The 22,208-nt window shown below is 37.1% G+C and overlaps 2 protein-coding genes across 8 annotated transcripts in view; both read left to right on the top strand.

The window, feature by feature from the left end:
* LOC127435484 (coiled-coil domain-containing protein 136-like) overlaps positions 1–4,928 on the top strand; it is a 43,785-nt gene extending 38,857 nt beyond the window's left edge. For 3 of the 5 annotated variants that reach the window (XR_007896236.1, XM_051689029.1, XM_051689028.1), the window contains one exon: positions 664–4,928. Coding sequence is in view for 1 of the 5 variants with exons in the window: in XM_051689029.1 (XP_051544989.1) it covers positions 664–756 (93 nt within the window). In the remaining 4 variants the exon portion in view is untranslated. The remainder of the gene's footprint in view (positions 1–663) is intronic. The other 2 variants (XR_007896235.1, XR_007896234.1) reach the window with 2 other exon arrangements.
* A 4,113-nt stretch (positions 4,929–9,041) lies between these two features.
* The window catches only part of LOC127435478 (filamin-C-like), a 73,577-nt gene continuing 60,410 nt past the window's right edge, over positions 9,042–22,208 (top strand). For all 3 annotated transcript variants that reach the window (XM_051689017.1, XM_051689016.1, XM_051689015.1), the window contains exon 1: positions 9,042–9,568. In XM_051689017.1, coding sequence (XP_051544977.1) covers positions 9,190–9,568 — 379 coding nt within the window. In that variant the 5' untranslated portion in view covers positions 9,042–9,189. The remainder of the gene's footprint in view (positions 9,569–22,208) is intronic.

Raw genomic sequence — 22,208 nt, 5'->3', positions numbered from 1 at the left:
TATTCGACACGAAAAGCGCATTTATAGAAGCAACCACGTCATCTAGTGTCACTTTTATGGCACTTTCACTTTCGTTTCGAGCATCCTTGGCTGGGCTTGAGGCTTGGTCTCCGAGTCCAAAGTCCAACACTCTTATCAGGTGAGCTACCGCACAAGCGAATCATGTTGGAATAAGTGTGTAAATGAAGGTGGGTTTGAAATACAAGCATTAAAATGTATCGTTTTTCAAATGATGCGTTAGAGTAAAAGTGTTTGGATATAATAACATAGCAGTGAATGAGTAATAGAGTGAAAAATAAGTGTTTATAAAGTCATAGTCAGCATTTGTACCCGTGATTTATATGAAAGTGAATAAAATGCACAGTTGTTGTAGCGCATCTAGTGTTAATTTGACAAGAAACTGCAGCAAAATGTAGAAAGCAGCATGTAAATCTCAGTTTGCAAAAACTGAGTTATAGTAACTTTCATTCTATGAGACTAGGTTGCTTTTAAGAGTATGTTAGCAATGGCCTCAAAGCTAGCATACATGGACTATAAACAACAAAACTCAAATTTTTATTCCATAGGGTCTTTAAATAAGAATTAAAAGACAAAAATGATCAAAAAGCTCAGTTTACTTCTCTTTGCCCTCTGATTTTATTCTCTCCCTCCTATTGACCTCAGGAGAGTGATGGAGACTGGAACCTGGCGATGGTTGTTGCTGTGGCAGCAGCAGCAGTTTTACTCATTCCGAGTTTGGCCAGAGCTTTGGCCTGAGGGTTGACAGGAAGTGACCTCATCATCGACCATCAGCCCAACCAATCGCCTCACCCTGGTACACAATTTCTATCATCTTGACCACATTTAACCACCAATGGCTCCAAATGTGATGCTTTTCGATGTGCATTGTGCTGGTTGTTTGCCATCTCAACTGCTTTGCTCTGCTTTTGTAGACAATCATATCCGTTTTAACCAGCAGTGCTACAGACACTGATACCATGGGTATATGAATGGTCAGAATGGAGAAGAACTCCAGGATTCTGACTGATCCAGCTTCCCAATCCAATTCATGAGTTGTTGTTTTTTCTTCCTTAATGGATGACTGACCATTTCAGACATCCTCCAGATACTATTTGCCTTATCACTTTTCGATAGAACATTTGCACATTTTACCTCTTTTTTTTTTTCCTCCTCAAAATAAACAGATTTCGGATCTCCTTTGGATGAAGAGGATTCTGTTCTTCATCAGTAATGATTTGGATGCCACAAATTGCTTTTTGCTTCACTGCTTTTTCAATTAGGTAGGAGCATGCAGTACTATTTAATATTTTAAGATCCTTCCCTGGCATTTTCAGTTATTATGTACTGAAGTCACAGTACTGTCAGAATCATTTGTGTTTGGGCTGAATTAATTGAAAATTCATTCACTTTTTTTTCCATTGCACGTTCCCTTCGGTTTCAACCAAAACCAATTGTACAATAACTCACTGTATGCTATCAAAGGAGAATACTCATGTGAATGTTATTTGTTATTTTTATGTTGTGATAAAAGCTATTGATTTTGAAGGAAAACACAATCGAGTGTTTCAAGAATTCAGTGGGCCATCAAGGTGGTTTAAGATAATCCCAGCAGGTAAATGCGCTCTGCAATTTAACTTGATCTTATTTTAAATGTACACAGATATTTTTGTATCTGAATTTATTCAGAGACATGAAATCTATAGATTGATTTTGTGCGAATAGATTGATAAATGATGCTAAAAAGAGTGAGACATATTTTTATAAAATGGTTGACTAATGCAGAAATATCTCGAAAACAATAGAGTGTAATGAACAAGCACAGATCTACTATATTTCCATTATTGCATTGATGTTGTAGTGATTTTATCTTAAAGTTTGAATTTTTGCAATTACACAGCAAATTTGTCTTATGAATCTTTATGATCTTTTCTTTGCAAAGAAACCTGTGTTGTTTTATTTTTTAAAAAGAGCATTCACGAGATATTATGGTCCAAAATGTTATAAAAAAACTGTTAAAGAGAAACTTTACTGAGACATTAAATATCGCTCACAATGCAATTCAGATCTGTAGCATAAATACACATATCTTAATTACAAAGCTAATAAGAGTGCTACCTGTAAGCAGAAACTTCCATACTTCCTTTCACCAAAAATATGTAACATGTCTTAAATGATTTATCTTCAACTAAAGAGGTTTGCAAGGGAGAAATGTACTTATACGTATCTTTTTTCTTTCAGTAGTCTCTTCAATTGTCAGAGACTTAATTTTGGGGTCTCTGTGTGGATGGGGACTATTGTAGAAATACTTTCTTGTATGAAGATCAATATTATCTGTACTAAATTCATATCCACCATGTAAAGATTCTGGTAATCTAATGCTTTAAGCCTTGAGGTACTATTGTTATGAACAAAATCTATCACTTTATTACTAGAATCTCTATTGCTATATAATCTTTTCTGGTATACACACAAATTGTCCTCACCTGATGTCTTTAGGAGTCATTTTCAACAAACACAAAGTAGACTTCTCTACGAAGTAACTACATTGTAGTACTGTGGAAATACTTGCTTCTAGATAGTTGACTAGCATTGTGGCAGTGATTTCTCTGTAGCGTGGTTTTAAAATATAGATGACACTCTCAGACCTGGGATAGTTGTTGTTGATAAGTCTGTGTTTGGGTATATCTACAGTATATCCTAAGGTTGTCAAGTGCTGTTTTTGCTCTCCTGTTTATAGACTCAGAACTCAGTGGTAGCACAGCTGTATGTTCTATGTGGTGAACTGACTTTCTAAAAGACAGTGCATGCTACACAGTGACTTGTCTTTTAAATAAAAATGTGGTATTTGTGCCGCAATGTATTGAAAGTTTTATTACTTTGAAATCTAAAAACGTGTAAAGGAATAATTCACCCAAAAATGAAAATTCTGTCATAGTTTACTCACCCTCATGTCGTTCTAATTCTGTATGACTTTCTTTCTTATGCAGAACACAAAAGATGTTTCAATGAATATCGCAGGCCTCTATTCAATACAATGGCAGTGGATATTGCCTCACTTTAAAGCTTAAATAAGTACCCAAAATTATAATAAAAGTAGTTCATGTGATTCGTGCATCATAATCCAAGTCTTCTGAAGGCATGCAATAGGATATGGTCGTTTTTCAAGTTATTTTTTAGTTAAAATCTTGATGTCCATTGCACGATCATGAGCACTATGACTTAAAGGAATATTCTGGGCTCAATACAAGTTAAGCTCAATTGAAAGCATGTGTGGCATAATGTTGATTACCAAAAAAATAATTTCAACTCATCCCTCTTTTTCTTTAAAAAAAAAAAAAGCAAAAATCAAGGATACAGTGAGGAATTTACACTGGAAGTGAATGGGGCCAATTTTTGGAGGGTTTAAAGGCATAAATGTGAAGCTTATAATTTTATAAAATCACTTACATTAATTCTTCTATTTTTTGAGCTGTAAAGTTGTTAAAATCATAATTTTTACAGTCATTTTAGGATTTGTTGACCTTACAGTTAGCTATAACTTTACACAGAAAAGGATAGTAAGCCATTTTATCACACTAAAATCATGTTAATACAAATACTGTTTGTGTCTCGTAGCTATACTTTTGAAACAGTGAGTATTTTAACATTTACGGATTGGCCCCCATTCACTTCCATTGTAAGTGTCTCACTGTAACCCAAATTTTTGCTTTTTAAAGAAAAGGAGGGGCAAGTCAAAATAAATGTTTGTGGTAATTAATATTATGCCATGAATGCTGTCGATTAAGATTAACTTGTATTGAACCCAGAATTTTCCTTTGAAGTTCAGGTTGTTTTTCACCAGAAATCATCATATGGGTTTGGAAAAACATGAGGGCGAGTAAATTATGACAGAATTTTCATTTTAGGGGGAACTATTGCTTTAATTTGTTTCGAATTTACAATGATGATGAATTGATCAATTATGATGATGTAGTCAGATAAAAAGGATATTTTGTTTTTAAAGACATGACTTACACAGACTAAAGTCTCTCCACTCTCAATAACTCTTCCACTCAGTACTTGTAAATCTTGTAATATTTACAGATTGTGTATATGCATGTCCGTGATGGTAGATTCTGCATGCTGAGTGATAGAAACCAGTGGTAAAATTCAGCTTGTGTGAGAATTTCATACAAGACTGCCAAGTAGACTTCGCATGAACTGTCCAAATCTGCATCCTGAAACCTGAAATTGTTGTAACAACTTAAATTGTTTCTTTTTGCAATTTTTTTTTTTAAAAACCTTTCATATTTGTTTTGTGTCTAAGACTAATGACCAATGTCATTTCTGTTCTATTTTGTTTTATCTGTTCAATGCTCTGTTACTTTGATCATGGATAAATCCAATACGACAAGAAACTGAACGTAGGCAATCTTTGGAAAGCTCAGTCTTTCTCCAAATGGATTATGAAATACTATATAAAAATCTAAGCTTTATCGATACTATATGGTCTCAGTGATGAATTTTGAATGTAATTTTGTTGCTTATTTAAGTCCATACATTATCTCCACACCACTACAAAGTCTCTCCTCTGTTCAGTTTATTTTCTAACTTAAGTTATAGGACAATTGTGAATTTTACAGGCAAACAGAATTGTTAGAAATCCATGAAAGGTGTAAATGCCGCTTTACTGGATGTTGGGGAGTATATAAATGTATGGAAATGTGTGTATCTGACAATGTGGCAATGCTGCTGCTTTTCTGTATGTGGTTGTGTAACTGTAATTGTACTGTACAGTGTCTTTGACATGTTTCTATGTTGTCCTGCCTTAACAGGCATTTATGTACAATAAATAATAATACAATTTGGAGTATTTTGGTAATAATGTACACAGCATATTTTGTAAATGAATGGGGAAAAAATAAAGTAGTTTATCCATGGTATACTGATTTAACAAATGTACTCATTTATTTATACAAAATTTGTGAAAATAAGTGTATTTTCTGTGGTACAATCTGTTAGATGTGATTGTGTATCCCTTCACAAAATGATGAACATCACTCTCTTCAACTGCTCTCCTCTCTCTTCTTCGTCTTTCCTTTTTATTCTGCCCTTTTCTACCCTCTACATTTGGTTTTCTGTCAATTTAAGGGATCGTTCCAAAAAGAAAAATTCTGTCATCATTAACTCACCCTTATGTTGTTCATGGAAAAAAGATGCAATGAAAGTGAATGGTGACTGAGGCTAACATTCTGCTTAGCATCTCCTTTTGTGATCCATGGTAGAAAGAAAGTCATACAGTTTTGGAACAACATGAAGGTTAGTAAATAATGACAGAATTTAATTTTTTTGGGGTGAACTATTCCATTAACATCCAAGTTTTCAAAGCTGCATGAACATACTTATTGGTTGAATCACAGATGTGACATCATTGACTAGATCAGCATGCTGAGGTGCTGAATCACAAATGTGACATCATTCTGGGAGTATGAAACTATTCTATTTGTGGGTTTTGTGTGTCTGTGAGTAGAAAAGGGTTGTTTATGTTGGACACTTCTGAATGTTATGTCTATGTGTGTATGTGAGTTTTTGTGTGTATGACACATACAACAGGGTATCCATGGGGGTTCCTGTTTTTCCAGTAATGGTGAACTATATGCCTTTATATGGTTTAGTCACTAGTGGACAAAAAGTCTGAATGGCAAAAACAGGTAAGTGCTTACTCATTCGGTCATACTTTTACACATTCACGATATACAGTACATTTAGATACAGACAGTGTCTTAAAATCAATTGTATGACTATTGTATAGCACCACTTTGTGTTACATCTTTGTAATATTTAAATACTGTAAGATGTTTGAATGTCTATGTGTCCCCATGTGGGGAAATTATCAGCATAGAAATCATAGCAAGCATAGTATACAGCAGCCTATATAAAATAACGTCTTTTCAATAAATGTACTCTTAATATTAAATATAACCCCAAAAATATTTAAAATCAATTAATAGCCAAAAACTTTCTCTCCTGCATATACGCGCACACTGCGTTGGCACTTATACTAATTATTTCATTTTAATAATATATATATATATATATATATTTATTTTATTTTTTTTTTTTTTTTTTCTCCCCAATTTGGAATGCCCATTTCCCAAAGTGCTCTAAGTCCTTGTGGAGGCGTAGTGACTCACCTCAATCCGGGTGGCGGAGGACGAATCTCAGTAGCCTCCGCTTCAGAGACCGTCAACCCGCGCATCTTATCACCTGGCTTGTTGAGCGCGTTACCGCGGAGACATAGCGCGTGTGGAGGCTTCACACCATCCACCGCGGCATCCACCCACAACTCGCCACGTGCCCCACCGAGAGCAAACCACATTATAGCGACCACGAGGAGGTTACCCCATGTGACTCTACCCTCCCTAGCAACTGGGCCGATTTGGTTGCTTAGGAGACCTGTCTGGAGTCTCTCAGCATGTCCTGGATTAGAAGTTGTGAACTCCAGGGGTGGTAGTCAGCGTCTTTACTCGCTGAGCTACCCAGGCCCCAATAATTTAATAATTGTTTAATTTTATTTTCATTAATTGCTTTAATTACAGATCTGCTTCTCAGTAAAAAAAACGGCAGCATCAAATCTGTATAAATGCATCATACCTAACAATAATTCGGTGGAGACTTCGAAACATACATTTTACCTTGATATTTTTCCTTGCATGTGGATTAATTATGCATGTATATGTAGTAATTATTTATAGTTGCAAAAAAGGTCTTCAGCTAGTCACGGAAGGCTATATCCGCAACGTGCAATGAGGCAAAAAATGTGTTATTCAGCAGTTTCCTTTAGAATCAAAGCATATGCTTATCATGTTTAACTAAAAAGAGTGAAGCCTCATTTTTGGGCAACAGGAAGTGGTGTAATTCAGAAAATGTACTGTGATAAACCCTTTGGTCTTTGGTTTCATAAATCAAAATGATTGGAAACTAAATTAACGGGTTATAAACCGGTTACCAGCATTTAAAAATAAAGTTTTCAATCCTGGCACAATTGAAAGGGACTTTGTATCCTTTCTGCAAAAAAAATACGTTCGGTTTTCGTTCAATAAACCGTTTTTAGTCCCTGGTTTAAACCACATATAGAGAGTGAGTATGCACCATGTTAAATAACGCAAGCTTACAGGTTGTGACATTTGACAGAACTGTGACCTGAGGTCATTAACTAATTTGTAAGCAGTTATTTTCAGGACTGGAATGATGATTTCATTGTTTACATGTACTATATACACTCACTGAGCACTTTATTAGGAACACTACAGGTCCTAATAAAGTGCCGGACATGGCCTTCTGCTGTTGTAGACCATCTGCCTCAAGGTTTGACATGTTGTGCATTCTGAGATGCTATTCTGCTCACTACAATTGTACAGAGTGGTTATCTGAGTTACCGTAGCCTTTCTGTCAGCTCGAACCAGTCTGGCCTCTCTCATCAACAAGGTGTTTCCGTCTGCAGAACTTCTGCTCACTGGATGTTTTTAGTTTTTGTCACCATTCTGTGCAAACTCTAGAGACTGTTGTGTGTGAAAATCCCAGGAGATCAGCAGTTACAGAAATACTCAAACCAGCCCGTCTGGCACCAACAATCATGCCACTGTCGAAATCACTGAGATCACATTTTTTCCCCATTCTGATGGTTGATGTGAACATTAACTGAAGCTCCTGACCTGTATCTGCATGACTTTATGCACTGCACTGCTGCCACACGATTGGCTGAATAGATAATCGCATGAATAAGTAGGTGTACAGGCGTTCCTAATAAAGTGCTCAGTGAGTGTACATTAAAATGGCTAATTATTACCCAATCTATAGCCTCTAGAATGTACTTTATGAACTCATTTATTACCCTCATTTATCATTTTCTAAGCACTTAGAAAATGTAATATGTGGTTCATTGACTGAACTGATTTATAAACAGCCAGTACACATGACTTCATTTAGTAGAATAGAGATTTGTCAATTGCGGTCATATTAATAAACAGCAATGCCATATATTGTTTATTAATAAATTGCCTGTCATGCCTTTTTTTTTCTCTAAGTATGCTTTGGTGTGTATTTAGCACACTGTGTTAAAACGCCTCAGTGACTTCATTTAATTTATGCTGTCATTTGCTCCTCTGGTCAAGGCACAACTTTTTACAACAAGCCCAACTCCAGACCCCCCATGTGCCCAATTTGGCGTTCCTAAAAATAAAGATGACAGTCACAACTGTGGCGGTGCTGGGGGGGTGTGCATCCAATCACCTTCCCCGCCGTGCGCATCGCCCAATGGGGTGCCGGTATCACTCGCTCGGTCAGATTAGAGAATCACCCATCCTGCAGTTGTATATGGTCATGATGACAGCAGCATACCAGGAGATCCATCACACTGACGTGTGAGCGCTGCTGGAGGGGGTCTCAGATTTTTAAAGCGCTTTATGCTTAATTTAACCATTCAAGTATATGAAGCTACACTCCACTCTGCCGTGCGGCTGCTGTACTTTCTTTTAGTCAAGAAAAACTTCATGTGAAACCAGCAGGTATTTATATGTTCTCTTTCACGGCGTTGTACATTCTAAGGGGCCGTTCACACTGAACTCGTTTTGATTCCGTCAACGCCGTGTTTCAATTGTTTTTATATGTACCCTAAATACGCGCTACAGGTACGTCTGTTATACTCCGAGTCTTCACTGTTTTGTTTTTTCAGCGTCTCGCGCAGGAGAATCAGTTTTGAAAAAAGAACGTTAACTTTTAAAAGCAGGTCTCGAGACACATGCGTTGCGCTGAGCACGAGTTCCTTTTGAACGGCCCATGAAAAGTGACGGTTAATACAATTTAAACATTTAAATTATAGAATTGAAAGAAAGGCGCATTCTGGAACGTTAATAGCACATTTTATTTTTCATTCTGCAATCTTTCATTCTACAGAAAAGTGGTTCAAGACGGTTCCTATCTCAACAATCACTGAAGATTTTACCCCTCACAGAATTGGAGTTTTTTTTTTTTTTTTTTTTTTTTTTTACCACCACAACTTTTTAAACTAAAAAAAACAAAACTATTTTTTTTCCACGCGAGAGCGCGCGCGCGCCTGGCACTGCCCCGCTCCCCATCGAGCTGTAAAAGTTCGCACGCGGGTTTCTCTAATTGCCGTATAAAAGGGGGGCCAAAGAAAAACGGGAAAACATGATGAGCAATAATACATACTACGACCAGCAGCTGCCGCCGCAGTATTACCAGGGCACCGACAACGGCGAGGACGGAGACGAGGAGATGCCGGCCACGGAGAAGGACCTGGCTGAGGATGCGCCCTGGAAGAAGATCCAGCAGAACACCTTCACCAGGTGGTGCAACGAACACCTGAAATGCATCAACAAGAAGATCAACGACTTTCAGAAGGACCTGAGCGACGGTCTCAAGCTCATCGGACTGCTGGAAGTTCTCAGCCAGAAGAAAATGTACCGAAAGTACCACTCCAGACCCAATTTCAGGCAGATGAAACTAGAGAATGTCTCCGTCGCATTAGAGTTTCTGGAAAGGGAACACATCAAACTAGTATCTATAGGTAAGTCTTGTTTTATTGCATGTATATGCGCCCAACTCGCTTGTTGTTTTCCGCTCCTAATGGATGTGGTTGCGGGTTAAGGGGGCGTTTTTGAGACATGACAGACAACTATAAATATTGATTTTTTGTTTGTTTGTGCCTAATAATTATTGGAAAAACGTTATAAATATATTGACATGCTTAACGTATTAGTACACTAAAAAATAATTTCAATAATAAAGCTTAAATACTTTCTACATTGAATAAGTTAAAGCGTTAATTTGAAAATAAGTAAACTATGTTTGTACTTGTAAAATTCAAATATGCAAAAAGAAATGCTCTAGCTTATAAGTAAACATTATTCATGATTGTTTGTTGTCTTTATGCATCATCATGTATCAATCTTAAATTAGAACCCTTGTCGAATTTATTCGCTTATTTGAGTAAATTTCACAGGTAATTTTAAATTTTACTAAATGTACATCGGATTTGTAAGTAAAAGTAACTGTATTAACTGAAATGTTACATTTACTCACTCTTTTTAATCAATATTATGTAATGAAGTTTAGTTTTAATAGCATTAAAATTTACTCTAAAAAAAATTTGTGCAAAAACTGCAAAATAAAAATTAAGTTAATTGTACCTACTAGTAATTTTTTCAGTGTAGTTACTGTGCATTTTAATATGAAAGTATACAGTATTAATGAAAGTTTCTTTACATTTTTAGCTTTTTAAATGTTAGCTACATTTAATAATTACTATGTTAAGCAATGCAAAAACGTTTGTTAATGTTAATAACAGGGACTAAAAACAGTTCAATGAAAACCGCAAACAAACATTTTTATTTATTTATTTATTTTTATTTTTTGCAGAACGTAACCAGAAACGGAAACAAAATCCCTTTCAATTGTTCCGGAGTGAAAACGTTATTTTTAAATGCTGGTAATAACTGGTTCATTTCGTTCCGATAATTTTTTTTCATGAAACCAAAGATAAAAGGTCACAGTCAATTCTCGGAACTACACAACTTCCTGTTGCCCAAAGAAAGCTTGTTTCACTTGAGATCTGGCAACACTGCAACTGGTATTTCACCCACCCTTAGCACAGAGCACTTTTAAAAAGAACATTATTAAGTGTTCTTTTATTTCATTCCAACCGTTTACCAATTGGAAAGGACACTGCGGAACACTGGAACTGGAACGAAAATACAGTTTCTATGCAGAATGAACTGAAATGAGTATCATTTCATTTTTAGTCCCTGGTCATTAATGAAAGTTTTTGTATTATTTTATCAGTTTTATAAAGCTATTATAAAGAGTATTTTGGACATAATTAAGCAGTGGCATATAGAATTGCAGAATGACATCATACCTTGACTCATCAAACATATAATTAGCCCAGATTACTGTATGAGTACGCATAATATCTCCATTTATCTTGCGTATGTAAAGAATCAGGGATCACCTTTCTATAGATATTCTTCATGGTATTTTTGGCTCTGATCTGACATGTGCTGCAATAACAATATACAATGCAACAAAAGATCCTATAGGGCAGCACTTTGAGTTATTTTTTTCAGTAAGTTTGAGATCTTTGGTATATTATACCCCTGGGCTTTGGGGCACTGTTATGTTGCGTGGTCCCAAAACTGACACAAGATCAATGTTGGTATAGATTTGTGGATCCACCTCATTTGGAAAGAGACTGCAGGCATGAAATTACCATTGATTAGAGTGTATTCTTAATGGGTCAATGTTTTGATTTGTGTGCTTCCTGCAAACATTTCCAATGTGCTGCAAAAATAATTGTTCACAGAGTTTTGTCTCTTTTTATGTGTTGTTCTTGGCTACTTTTATTGCATTATGTCATTCAATTATGCATATTAAAGGAATAATTCCTCCAAAAATGAAAATTCTCTCATCATTTACTCACCCTTATGCCATCCCAGATATGTATGACTTTCTTTCTTCTGCAGAACACAAACTAAGATTTTTAGAAGAATATCTCAGCTCTGTAGGTCCATACAATGCAAGTGGATGGTGAGCAGAAATTTGAAGTTCCAAAAAGGACATAAAGGCAGCATAAAAGTAGGAAAAAAGCAGAGCACTAGATGGCACTAGGAAGTGTAATCAAGCTTGAAATCATGATCACCAAGGTAACTGAGGCTGTTTTCAGACTTGTAGACTTTTGCTTTGTTCCGAAACGGGGACTAAATTGTTACAGTGTTGCATTTTCTCCTTGGTTCGGATCACTTTCACAAGGCAACATTTCCAAACGGACCAAAATCTGTTTATGCAAGTCACATGTGAGTAAACTGTCCCCTCATTGGTCAAAGAGCATTGTTTATGTTCTGGGGTTCCGCTTATACCGGCCGGTTGGTTATCCATCAAGATGGATGGATAACAGCTCAGCGGGCTTATTGTGGCTTTTTTTCTAATCACTGTTATATAAATTTATCAGTTTGAGCGGGAATCAAAGCTTCGTCTGAACAATAATACTGCCATGCACTTGTTTCGAAGAAGAGCAATCACAAGACATTTTCAGAAAAGAAGGCATGCAATGACGAATTTCAGGTATGTTCATGGTTATTCGCATATCTATCGCTTATCTAATCGCTATAGCTTATTAGCATTTCACGAATGTTTAACCCTCTTTTGCATTGTGTTGCCTTAAAACATTTATGGTCATGTAAATTAATTGCATGTTATTGGTATTTGTGTGAAATTTGTGTGATCATGCATAGTGATGCAGGTTGGTCCGTTGGGTCGGTTTGCATTCTCACCACAAGCGAACCGCTCCAGAGTTCATTTGCAATCGGTGATTGCAGGTGAAACAACCTGAACGAGGTGGTTTCGGACCGATTGTTTTGGTACGGATCCGAGTGCGATTGCATATTCATATATGCCTAAATGAACCGAAAAAAGGGAGATTACGCGACAGGTTCCGAAATAAACGCTCCAAACGAGCCAGGTGTGAAAATGCCCTGAGATATCAAGATGTATAGTGAAAAAACAAAACCGACTGAAGCGCTTCAGAAAACATGAATTAAACCACTGGAGTCTTATGGATTACTGTTAAGCTACATTTATGTGCTTTTTGGAGCTTCAGAGTTCTGTTCACCATACTCTTGCATTGTATGGACCTACAGAGCTGAGATACTCTTCTAAAAAGCTTTGTTTGTGTTCTGCAGAAGAAAGAAAGTCATACACATTTGGGATGGCATGAGGGCGAGTAAATGATGAGAGAATTTTCTTTTTTGGGTGAACTATCCCTTTAAAAAAAGGTGCTGATTATTAGATATTCTGATCACCTTCCACTAAACTAAACTAGGACTTCAACATCAGTAAATGTGGACTTATTTAGGCAAACTCTTGTGTATCAACAGCTGCACTAGGCTTATTTTGTTTTATCGTAATGCACCAATGAACATAATTAGACATATTAATCAAAAAGCAGGTTTGCTGTTTCTGGATATTTTGGCTTCTATCATAAAATGACCCTGGGATTTGTTCCAGGGTCAGTGTTGGTGGTTTTGCAATGGAGAAAGCGCTAGATTGTTCTGGTGGCTATTGGGTAGGTGTCAGGGCAGCATGACATTCTCTCAGAACAACTAGACATACAACAACTCTGTGATAATGAGAGGAGAGAAAGTGCAATGCTCATTACTATTACTGTTGTTTTGCTGGTAATAAAGACAGACAAATGATAAAAGATAGTTCCTGAACTCAAATGGTAGAGCATGGCACTATCAAAACAAGGTCATGGGTTTGATTCCCAAGGAACACACATACTGATAAAATGTATACTTTGAATGCACTGTAAGTTGCTTCTATCAAATGCATATAAATGTGTAAGTGGGACTTTGACTGCAGATGTGACTCCCAATACTAGTTGGGGGGAACGAGCCAACCGTCTTTACACAGTGGCACATGACAGCAGGGCTTTCAGTCGGCTGTCATTTGATAATGAGACAGATCTTTCCAGAAGGGTACTTGCCTCTACAAGAGAGTGTAGGGTGACAGAAGTGCAGGAAGTACTCTCATACCCTTGCTCAAGAAGCTGTGTGTCTGTGTGAGTGAAATGGAAGTTGGCCTGCTGCCTCAACAGGAAATAGCACTCACCTCATTTGTTTTATCACTACATACAGTCACTCATGCAGATGTAATGTGTGAGAAATAAGCAGTAGCCTATCACATGAGCAAGAGTGCTGTTATATTGAATATCAGCAGGCTTGTGTTTCAGCAGTGTAATTGAATATTGAAAATATTGTTTAATATGACTACAGTAGGTTACACCAGGTATTTTTAAATTATTTTTATGGTTAGATCACATAGAAATAGCTCTCTGAGGTACATTTACTCAATTTTGCTTTTCACAGTGTACAAGGCTACAGGCCTGATATTGCTTTTTTTTATTAGGAACTTTTTTCTTTATTAGGAACACCTGGACACCTCATGCGATTATCTAATCAGCCAATCGTTTGGCAGCAGTGTAGTGCATAAAATCATTCAGATACGGGTCAGGAGCTGCAGTTAATGTTCACATCAACCATCAGAATGGGGGAAAAAATTTGATCTCAGAGAATTCACCTGTGGCTTGATTGTTGGTGCCAGATGGGCTGGTTTGAGTATTTCTGTAACTGCTTATCTCCTGGGATTTTCACACACAACAGTCTGTAGAGTTTACTCAGAATGGTGCCAAAAACAAAAAAAAACATCCAGTGAGTGGCAGGTCTGCGGACGGAAGCGCTTTGTTGATAAGAGAGGTCAATGGAGAATGGCCAGACTGGTTCGAGCTGACAGAAAGGCTACGGTAACTCAGATAACCACTCTGTACAACTGTAGTGAGCAGAATAGCATCTCAGAATGCACCACACATCAAATCTTGAGGCAGATGGTCTACAACAGCATAAGACCACGTGAGGCACTTTATTAGGACCTGTAGTGTTCCTAATTAAAGTGCAAAGACGGACAAGCAGAATGATACAAACAGTGAGACGTTCCATTATTCTTGAAACCTGCTTGTCCAATCAAATTAATAGACTGTTGTATAACATGTTGTATAACATAGCTATATATTGGCATGTACACACTTATCAAGACTTTAATATGATGAATATATAACTCTACTTAGACAGACTGTTGTTGATCTAATACACTGAAAAAAGTGGTAACCTGTAATTGTTACCTCAATTATCTATTTCTACTTGATTTAAAGGTGCTCTAAGTGATTTCAGCCATTCTACTTCCACGAGACTGAGCCGTTGCATTAGCCACACCCCCTCTTTCCAAAACCCTGCACTCCACAAAGAAACCAAATTACCTTTTTTAGACCGACACCGTCCAGAAGTGGTTTTCCAAAACAACAGCAGCAAAATAGTGCCCTTAACTGACAACTGTTATGAACAACATGGCATAAAAATTTGTTGCAACTGCAATACTATGAGAACACGCAAAATGATTGACAGGCAGAAAGCGTCAGAGACACAATTGTTTTAGGGTTAATAAATAACCCTGATTGTAAGCAAAACGGTAGAATCTATAGCTGACATAAATGTAGAAAAAATGTATACATCCTCCCAAAATATTTTACTGAGTTTTGGCAGGAAGTAATGATGACTCTGGACAGGAATCTTTAGCTTTTAGCCCCTCTTTGAGTGAGTGATTGATAGACAGACAACTGGCCTCTGGTTTCTATCTAGTAACAGGTGCTTTAAATAGTCTAACAGACCCAGAGAGTGACCCCCTGCAGGTTATTTGGGTTGTAAGAAAGAGAAAGAGTGAGTCACTGATAGAGTTGATGAGTACATGACAATAGACCAGAACGAGTGTCCCCCTTTCCTCTCTTTTCTGCTCTCTCTTTCTCAAGCTCACTGACTAGTGACAAAGGACAGTGGGTGTACAGAAAGGATGTCCTGATTGACGTAGATAGATAGGGTTGGACAGCCAGATAGACACTTGATTCTGCGGGGAGGTTTCTTTTGATTTTTATGTAATGAGTGTGGTTATGTGGGCCCCTTAAATGCTTTCGGGACTTTATTAGGAAAGTGACTTATCAAGTCATGCTCTACTTCGCTCTTTGTATTTCTTTCCTGGCTCATTGAGCAGAGGTTTCCGCTGCAGTTTTACACTAGCGATTTAATCGATTCACTCCTTGTTTCAGATGAATGTTGCATGTTTTATCTTTTAGTAGGCTAGCAGAGCTTATCTCTGTTTGGGTTCAGCTCTATGCAAGCGCTGGCTACAGACATAAAATAAGGATAATTCAGGGCTTAACAATAATGGTTTCTTCTGCCATCACAAAAATGATAAAGCAACATAATCATAATCAAATGTCAGAAAAAAATATACTGATACTTTTCATTAAACCTAAAGTTTTATTTACAAAACAAACAAAAAACAATATACAGTGCATTGTGATTTTAATCTGGAAAATTAACTGATTCATGGTTTTCAACCCATTCATACTGATGCTCCAACTATGATTCTTACTCTAGAGTCGTCTCACTGTCTCATAAAATCACGTTACTATACCTACATTTTTGCTAATTTAATTTTAACGTGGCTCGTTGTATGTATTGTGGCAGTTTCCTAGTGAAATTAAGACAAGAGATGTTACAACAAGGACTTTTATTGCCTTTAACACAAATCACAAGTAAAACAGCAGATTTTTAGTTCATAAACATGTACTTTTTGCTGTGTTCCACACACAATGCTACATGTCTTGTAAGGTGATACATTTGCAATTGCGTTTTTCATCTCACATTTGCTTTTTCTGACACTATCGGTTAGGCATACTTTCAAGATTTATGGAGGGGGGTAGGTTTTGTTGATTTAAAACTTGATTTACCCTTTAAGCTCTGAAGGTGTTTTTAAAGATTTCCTGTTTCAGTGGCATTCCCAAAATTAAAGGCCTATAACTCTACAAAAAAAAACAATGAGGGTCAATTGTTTGGTGTTATTTTAAAGAAAACTTTTCAAATTCTTTAATGATATAGATTATGATAAATATGAGACAAAAGCCAAAGCCAAAAATAACTTTTTTTCTTATTTTTCTGATTTGACGTTATATATCTCAGGGTGTACATAAGGTAGCTCTGAAAAACTGCTGTTGATTTATTCCCAATCATAAAATTTTGTGTTGATATGACAGAGCAATCAAAAGTTATAGCATTACAAAAATTATTTATCCAAAAGCCTCTCCAAACAAATAATGCATAATAATTGTACATATAACTAATTACACATGCAAATACAACATTGACTAAAGGTATTCTCTCTCTCCAAAGCATGCATGCATGAGTAACGAGATCTCATTCAGTTCCATTCTGTGTCATTTGAGCCATCATTAAGCCTGTGGACTTGGCACCATCTCCTGGTGGCCAAATGTAATTAGAGTGAAGGATCCTCTCTGCCCATATTTGAATGACTTCCACCTCTGGTTGCAGCGATCTGAATCCTAATACGATTGGTTTAGCGTTCCATGATAATGGACAACATACTACATAATTTCCGATTAAGTCATCTGATCCAGGGAAGCTAAGGAGTTTTTAGCCAGATAGCACATTATGTGCTCTGTGCACATTGTTCTTTGTGTGGATTATCTAAGGATCTATGCATCTGATTATGTTTTGTGTGGGCTCGTTTTAATGGGAATCCCCTCTTCTCAGTAGTGGTATGTGATATTTCATGTTCTATTTATTTTTCGGGAAGTTATAAGTGAAAACGCGGCTTATAAGCAACACTTTTTTACATGTAACATGTATGTCAAAGACATTTACTTAGCTATTACTTGCTATATTCTTGTCTGTGAGTAAACAAATAGGCTGGTTGTATCCTACTCGTTGAGAGCTTTCCAATGACATATGACACATGGCTATTTGATCAGTTTGATGTTTTTATTGATTGTAATAATATGTACAGTGCAAAATTATTAATAAATTATCAAAACAGAACACTTCTGATTTGTCTACAAATTTGAAAGCATTTGTTCAGTTTTGGTCATAATGCCTACAGGCATTGTAAAGTACAGCTTCTAAGCTTTAAAATGATACCTATATTGTGTTGGTCAGGAAGACTGTATTTATTGATATTTTGATCATTATTTTTTTCTCGGCGGGCCAATCAGAGTTTAAAGGGTTAACCTTAGAAACCATCTTTTTTTGGAGAAATTTTGCACACTTTTTGGCCGCCATATGTGTAATAAACCACAATATATAATTTAGCAAAAATGTTGCCACAGTTACGTAATTTTTATGAGATCAGGCAGCATGTACATGTAATCTAGTGAGAATTTAAGTGACAGTTCCATCCATTGGGTCAAAAACTCTCTAACAATGACCTCTGGCCATCATGCCATCCTTGTTGTTGAGCCCTGGGATTTCAGTCTGGAGTTTTCATTAAGCAGCAGTATAAGTCAGGCAAGATAGAAATTAATATGTCTTTCTTTTTACGAACAAGAGGCACTTGATCCAGCAATCTTCAGTCACTCGCAGACATGTTCTCTCCCCCTCTTTCTCTGTTGTGTCGTCCTGCTCTTTGCATACAACAGCGTCTTTAATTGTTACCATGTGTCAGGGACTAGTCAGTTCAGTGGAATGTTAAAGCATGGCCAGCGAACACCCCCTACATACACTCACGCACTACTCTTCCCCCTTTTCAGAGATTTGACATGGACATAGTGCTTTCCTCAATTTCTCCCAGTCCTGCTCAGTTTATTAATATCTTTAATGCCCAAAATGTGCTGTTTATACAATAATGCTGGATATCAGCAAGCAATGCTACAGACAATCCAGGTGCATCCTGAGTTGGCGGTTATCAGGTGTGTGTGTGTGTGTGTGTTGAACAGTTTCAGCTTATAACGCCTTTGTTCTTGTGGGAAACTCAACGGTTTGTATTAAACAATAAAGAACAGCATTTATTTATCACTGGTTGTATTTGGATTATTTTTGTCACTCTTAGAGAAATGTTTTATATCTTAGAGTTTATATTGTTACTGTTTTGAGAGAAGTGTATGATTTTGTGAATGAGAAACAGCTGTGAATGACTCTAAAAGATGACTCCAATTGCACTGTTCATGACAGCAAATAGGCCTCAGGGATTCAGAATTTGTTTATTCAGGATAAGATCTGACACTTGCTATGTGATCTTCTGTTACTGTCTAAACCCAAGACCATCTGCAAGCTCCAGGTGTTTAATGGACCATGCAGGAGAACAGAAACTGATAGAGACAGATGAGGGAAATCTGTATTGGTTATGGAATGCTGTGTAAGGGGTGCTGGAAGGCTGACTTGGACTTCAGCTCTGTTGTAAGTGGTATCTGAGCCTCTCTTTAATGTTTTCAGCTGCTCACAGTGATGCTTGGAGTTTCACATTTTAGAACATGCTCATTTTAAGCATTTCTCAGACTTGTTTTGATGTAAGTCTGAAATACTGCATTTAAAGGAATAGCTCACTCAAAAATAAGTGCTGTCATCATTTACTCACTCACTATCATAGTTTTGAACCATATTTTTTTCTTCTGTGGATCACAAAAAAAGAAGTCTAGTAGAATATTTATGCTGCTTAATGTAAGTGAATGGAAACAGAAGCTGTCAAGCACCAAAATGGCAAGAAAACACCATAAAAGTACCATTAAAATAGTCCGACTTTTATGCACTACATTCAGAGTCTGAAAATGAACACTATGTAACACAGTTTTTGTTCCTGGGTAGTAAGTGTTATTTCCTAATTGCTTATGCCTCAAAAGTATAGAAAATGGCTATTATTCCCCACAAACTTTGCTTTTGTGACCAGGACAGTGATATTTTGAAATGTACCTATTTCCAATGAGAAAACGTCTTTTCGTTCACATAAAGTCAGAAAAAACAACATATGAATCCAAAATCCTTCTTTATCTGTGGTCCGACAAAGACACCAGCTTTGACCTTTGCCTCAGACAGCTTAGGGAAGAAGTTTTGAAGGTACTTGAAGGCTGCCGACTCCTTATTTAGAGCTCTGACAAATTGTTTCATAAGGCCCAATTTGATCAGCACCTTCCAGGGGTCCACCAGTGGCTCCCACTTGACATTGTTCCTCCCCACAGAGAACACGGTCCGCTGCGGCCAGTCCCGCCTGTGGAAGTGCGCCTTGGTGTCCCTGCTGTCCCATAGGCAAAGATAGTAGGGAAACTTGGTAAAACCGCCTTGGAGACCCATCAGGAATGCCACCATTTTGAAGTCTGCTATGACCTCCCAGCCGTACTCATCATACTTCAAGGCATCCAGCAAGGTCTTGATGCTGTTGTAATCCTCTTTGAGGTGCACCAAGTGAGTAAGGGGAAGAGACGGGTACTTGTTACCATTATGGACCAACACGGCTTTGAATATTACTTTAGTATAAATACATGTTAATTTGGATTCATATGTTGTTTTTTCTGACTTTATGTGAACGAAAAGACACAAATTTGCTCGTTTTCTCATTGGAAATAGGTAAATTTCAAAATATCACTGTCCTGGTCACAAAAGCAAAGTGTGTGGGGAATAATAGCCATTTTCTATACTTTTGAGGCATAAGCAATTAGGAAATAACACTTACTACCCAGGAACAAAAAAAAAATTGTTACACAGTGAAGTCATCAAACTAAATATTGTCCTCTGCCGTAACTAAAAAAACCATGGATTCCTGGTTTGACATCTGTAGTGTAAATGCCATTGGTTCTCGCATGTGTCGTAACCGATGACATGAGGGTGAGTAAAATTTGACAGAAGTTTTGGGGTGAATAGTCAAACTGGGTTCATAGGCTATTGCTAAGTAATTTTTGGTTCGTTGTTTGTATCACGGCAGTTTCCTGGTGAAATGAACACTAGAGGCGCTAAAACGATGACTTTTATTTTATTTATTTTTTTACACAAATCACGAGTAAAACAATGGATTATCAGTTCATAAAAACTTAATTTTATCCCTGTTCCTTATGACATTTAAACACTTTTACTGTAGTGCATGACTTGTAAGGTGATGCGTTTTAACCATTGGATTACATAACTAACTACATTTACAAGCTTGTTAAAGTCTTATTAAATTGCGCGGTAGCTCGAGCGTTAATGGCGTCAGTGGAATGACAGTCTATCTCTAACAGCACGGCTGTCTAGGTTATTGATAGGGTCAGGGGTCAAGATCATGACTGATAATAGCAATGACATCCTATTACATCTTAAAACAGGTGTATAACAGCAGCAATTACTACTTCCCCTCGCTTTGTTGAAGTCTGTTGGTTTTGCTGTCTATGCAATGTCTTCTGGGACACTTTATCAGTTCTTTATATGACTCAGGGAAGTTTACTGTCCTTGGCAAGCATGAAGTTGTTCTCTGATGATATTTTGTCTGTATTGTGATATCTGTGAGGCTTGGAGTCAGACAGCCCGTGTGCACTCAGGGGTGTTTGGTGTCAGCAGTGTCATGCGCAGAGGGCTGTCTGTGGCGCGCTGATGATGTCATCAGCTGCCTGACCCTGGGTTGCCAGATTGAGTCAGACAGGAAAATCCCCCTAGTCCAAATAGCTTTGTGTCTTTGCTTCCATCATTTTCTCCACAGCACACATAGAAATAGTCTGACTAAACCCCAGCAGATTGAACAGAGCTTAAAGGTGCACTCAGTAATTTTTTCCTCATTAAAAAAAGTTTAACTCCTAAAGATATGATTTGTAATTTTGCAATATATGTAGGAAATCATGACCACTCACATTAAAATGAAGACTCCAGTCATATCAGTAGCCTTACAAAAGCTGTTTTATTCTACATGGAGAGGGTCTGCACATGACCAGCCGAATACTACTCGCTTAATCTCAGTAACCGTCCTGTTATTTGACACTTTCTCTCACTGATTAAAATAATCATGGCTGACTGTGAATACTACATTTCTACAATGGCATCTGAAACTGATTGATTTTAAATGATGCTGCATCCAAGCCACTAGGTGTCAGTGTAAGTCCAAGATGACACATAAAAAATTACAGAGTGCACTTTTAAAGAGAGGTTTATAAGTGGAAACATTGCTAATAACATGGTAAAGATATTTCTCCTTTCTTATGAATGGTGCAATTCTCTTCTTTCTTGTGGATTCCATGAAATTTAAAAGGCACTGGAGTAGTTCAGAGCTCTTTTTAAAAAGAGGCTTAACAAGGCAGTAAAAATCCCTTTTGACTGACATTTGACAACTTTATCCCAAGGCTGTACTCTTTCTTCTATTGTTTTTGTGGGACAGGAACATAGGAATGGCTGAGACATGCATAATTAATGCTACATAGGCATTTTACAGGGAACTATTTAATTTGGGAACATAAAGGACTGTGTGTGTGTCTTGTGTGTATATGTGTTTATACCAATGTAGCCCGAAGTGCTGACAGACTCATCTCTAACTGTTGTTTATGAGGGGTGGGAATCAGCAGGGATCTGACATTACTAAATTATATCGATATTATGTATATGCATGCATACATACATACGTACATACATATATATATGTATAAATAGATCATACAGTATATAGTATAGTATATACAGTATATATACTGACTCTTTTGTCAGTACATACAAGTTTGAGTATTCTTGTTTACAATCTTTTTGTCTAATTCTTCTTAATAACTGCTTTGGGTGTCCTATACGTGCTCTTCTTTCCAGAGCCCT

The sequence above is a fragment of the Myxocyprinus asiaticus genome, chromosome 45 (assembly GCF_019703515.2).
Source record: "Myxocyprinus asiaticus isolate MX2 ecotype Aquarium Trade chromosome 45, UBuf_Myxa_2, whole genome shotgun sequence".
Taxonomy (NCBI): Eukaryota; Metazoa; Chordata; class Actinopteri; order Cypriniformes; family Catostomidae; genus Myxocyprinus; species Myxocyprinus asiaticus.
The sequence above is the reverse complement of the archived record's forward strand: the minus strand, read 5'-3'. Positions and strand labels throughout refer to the sequence as shown.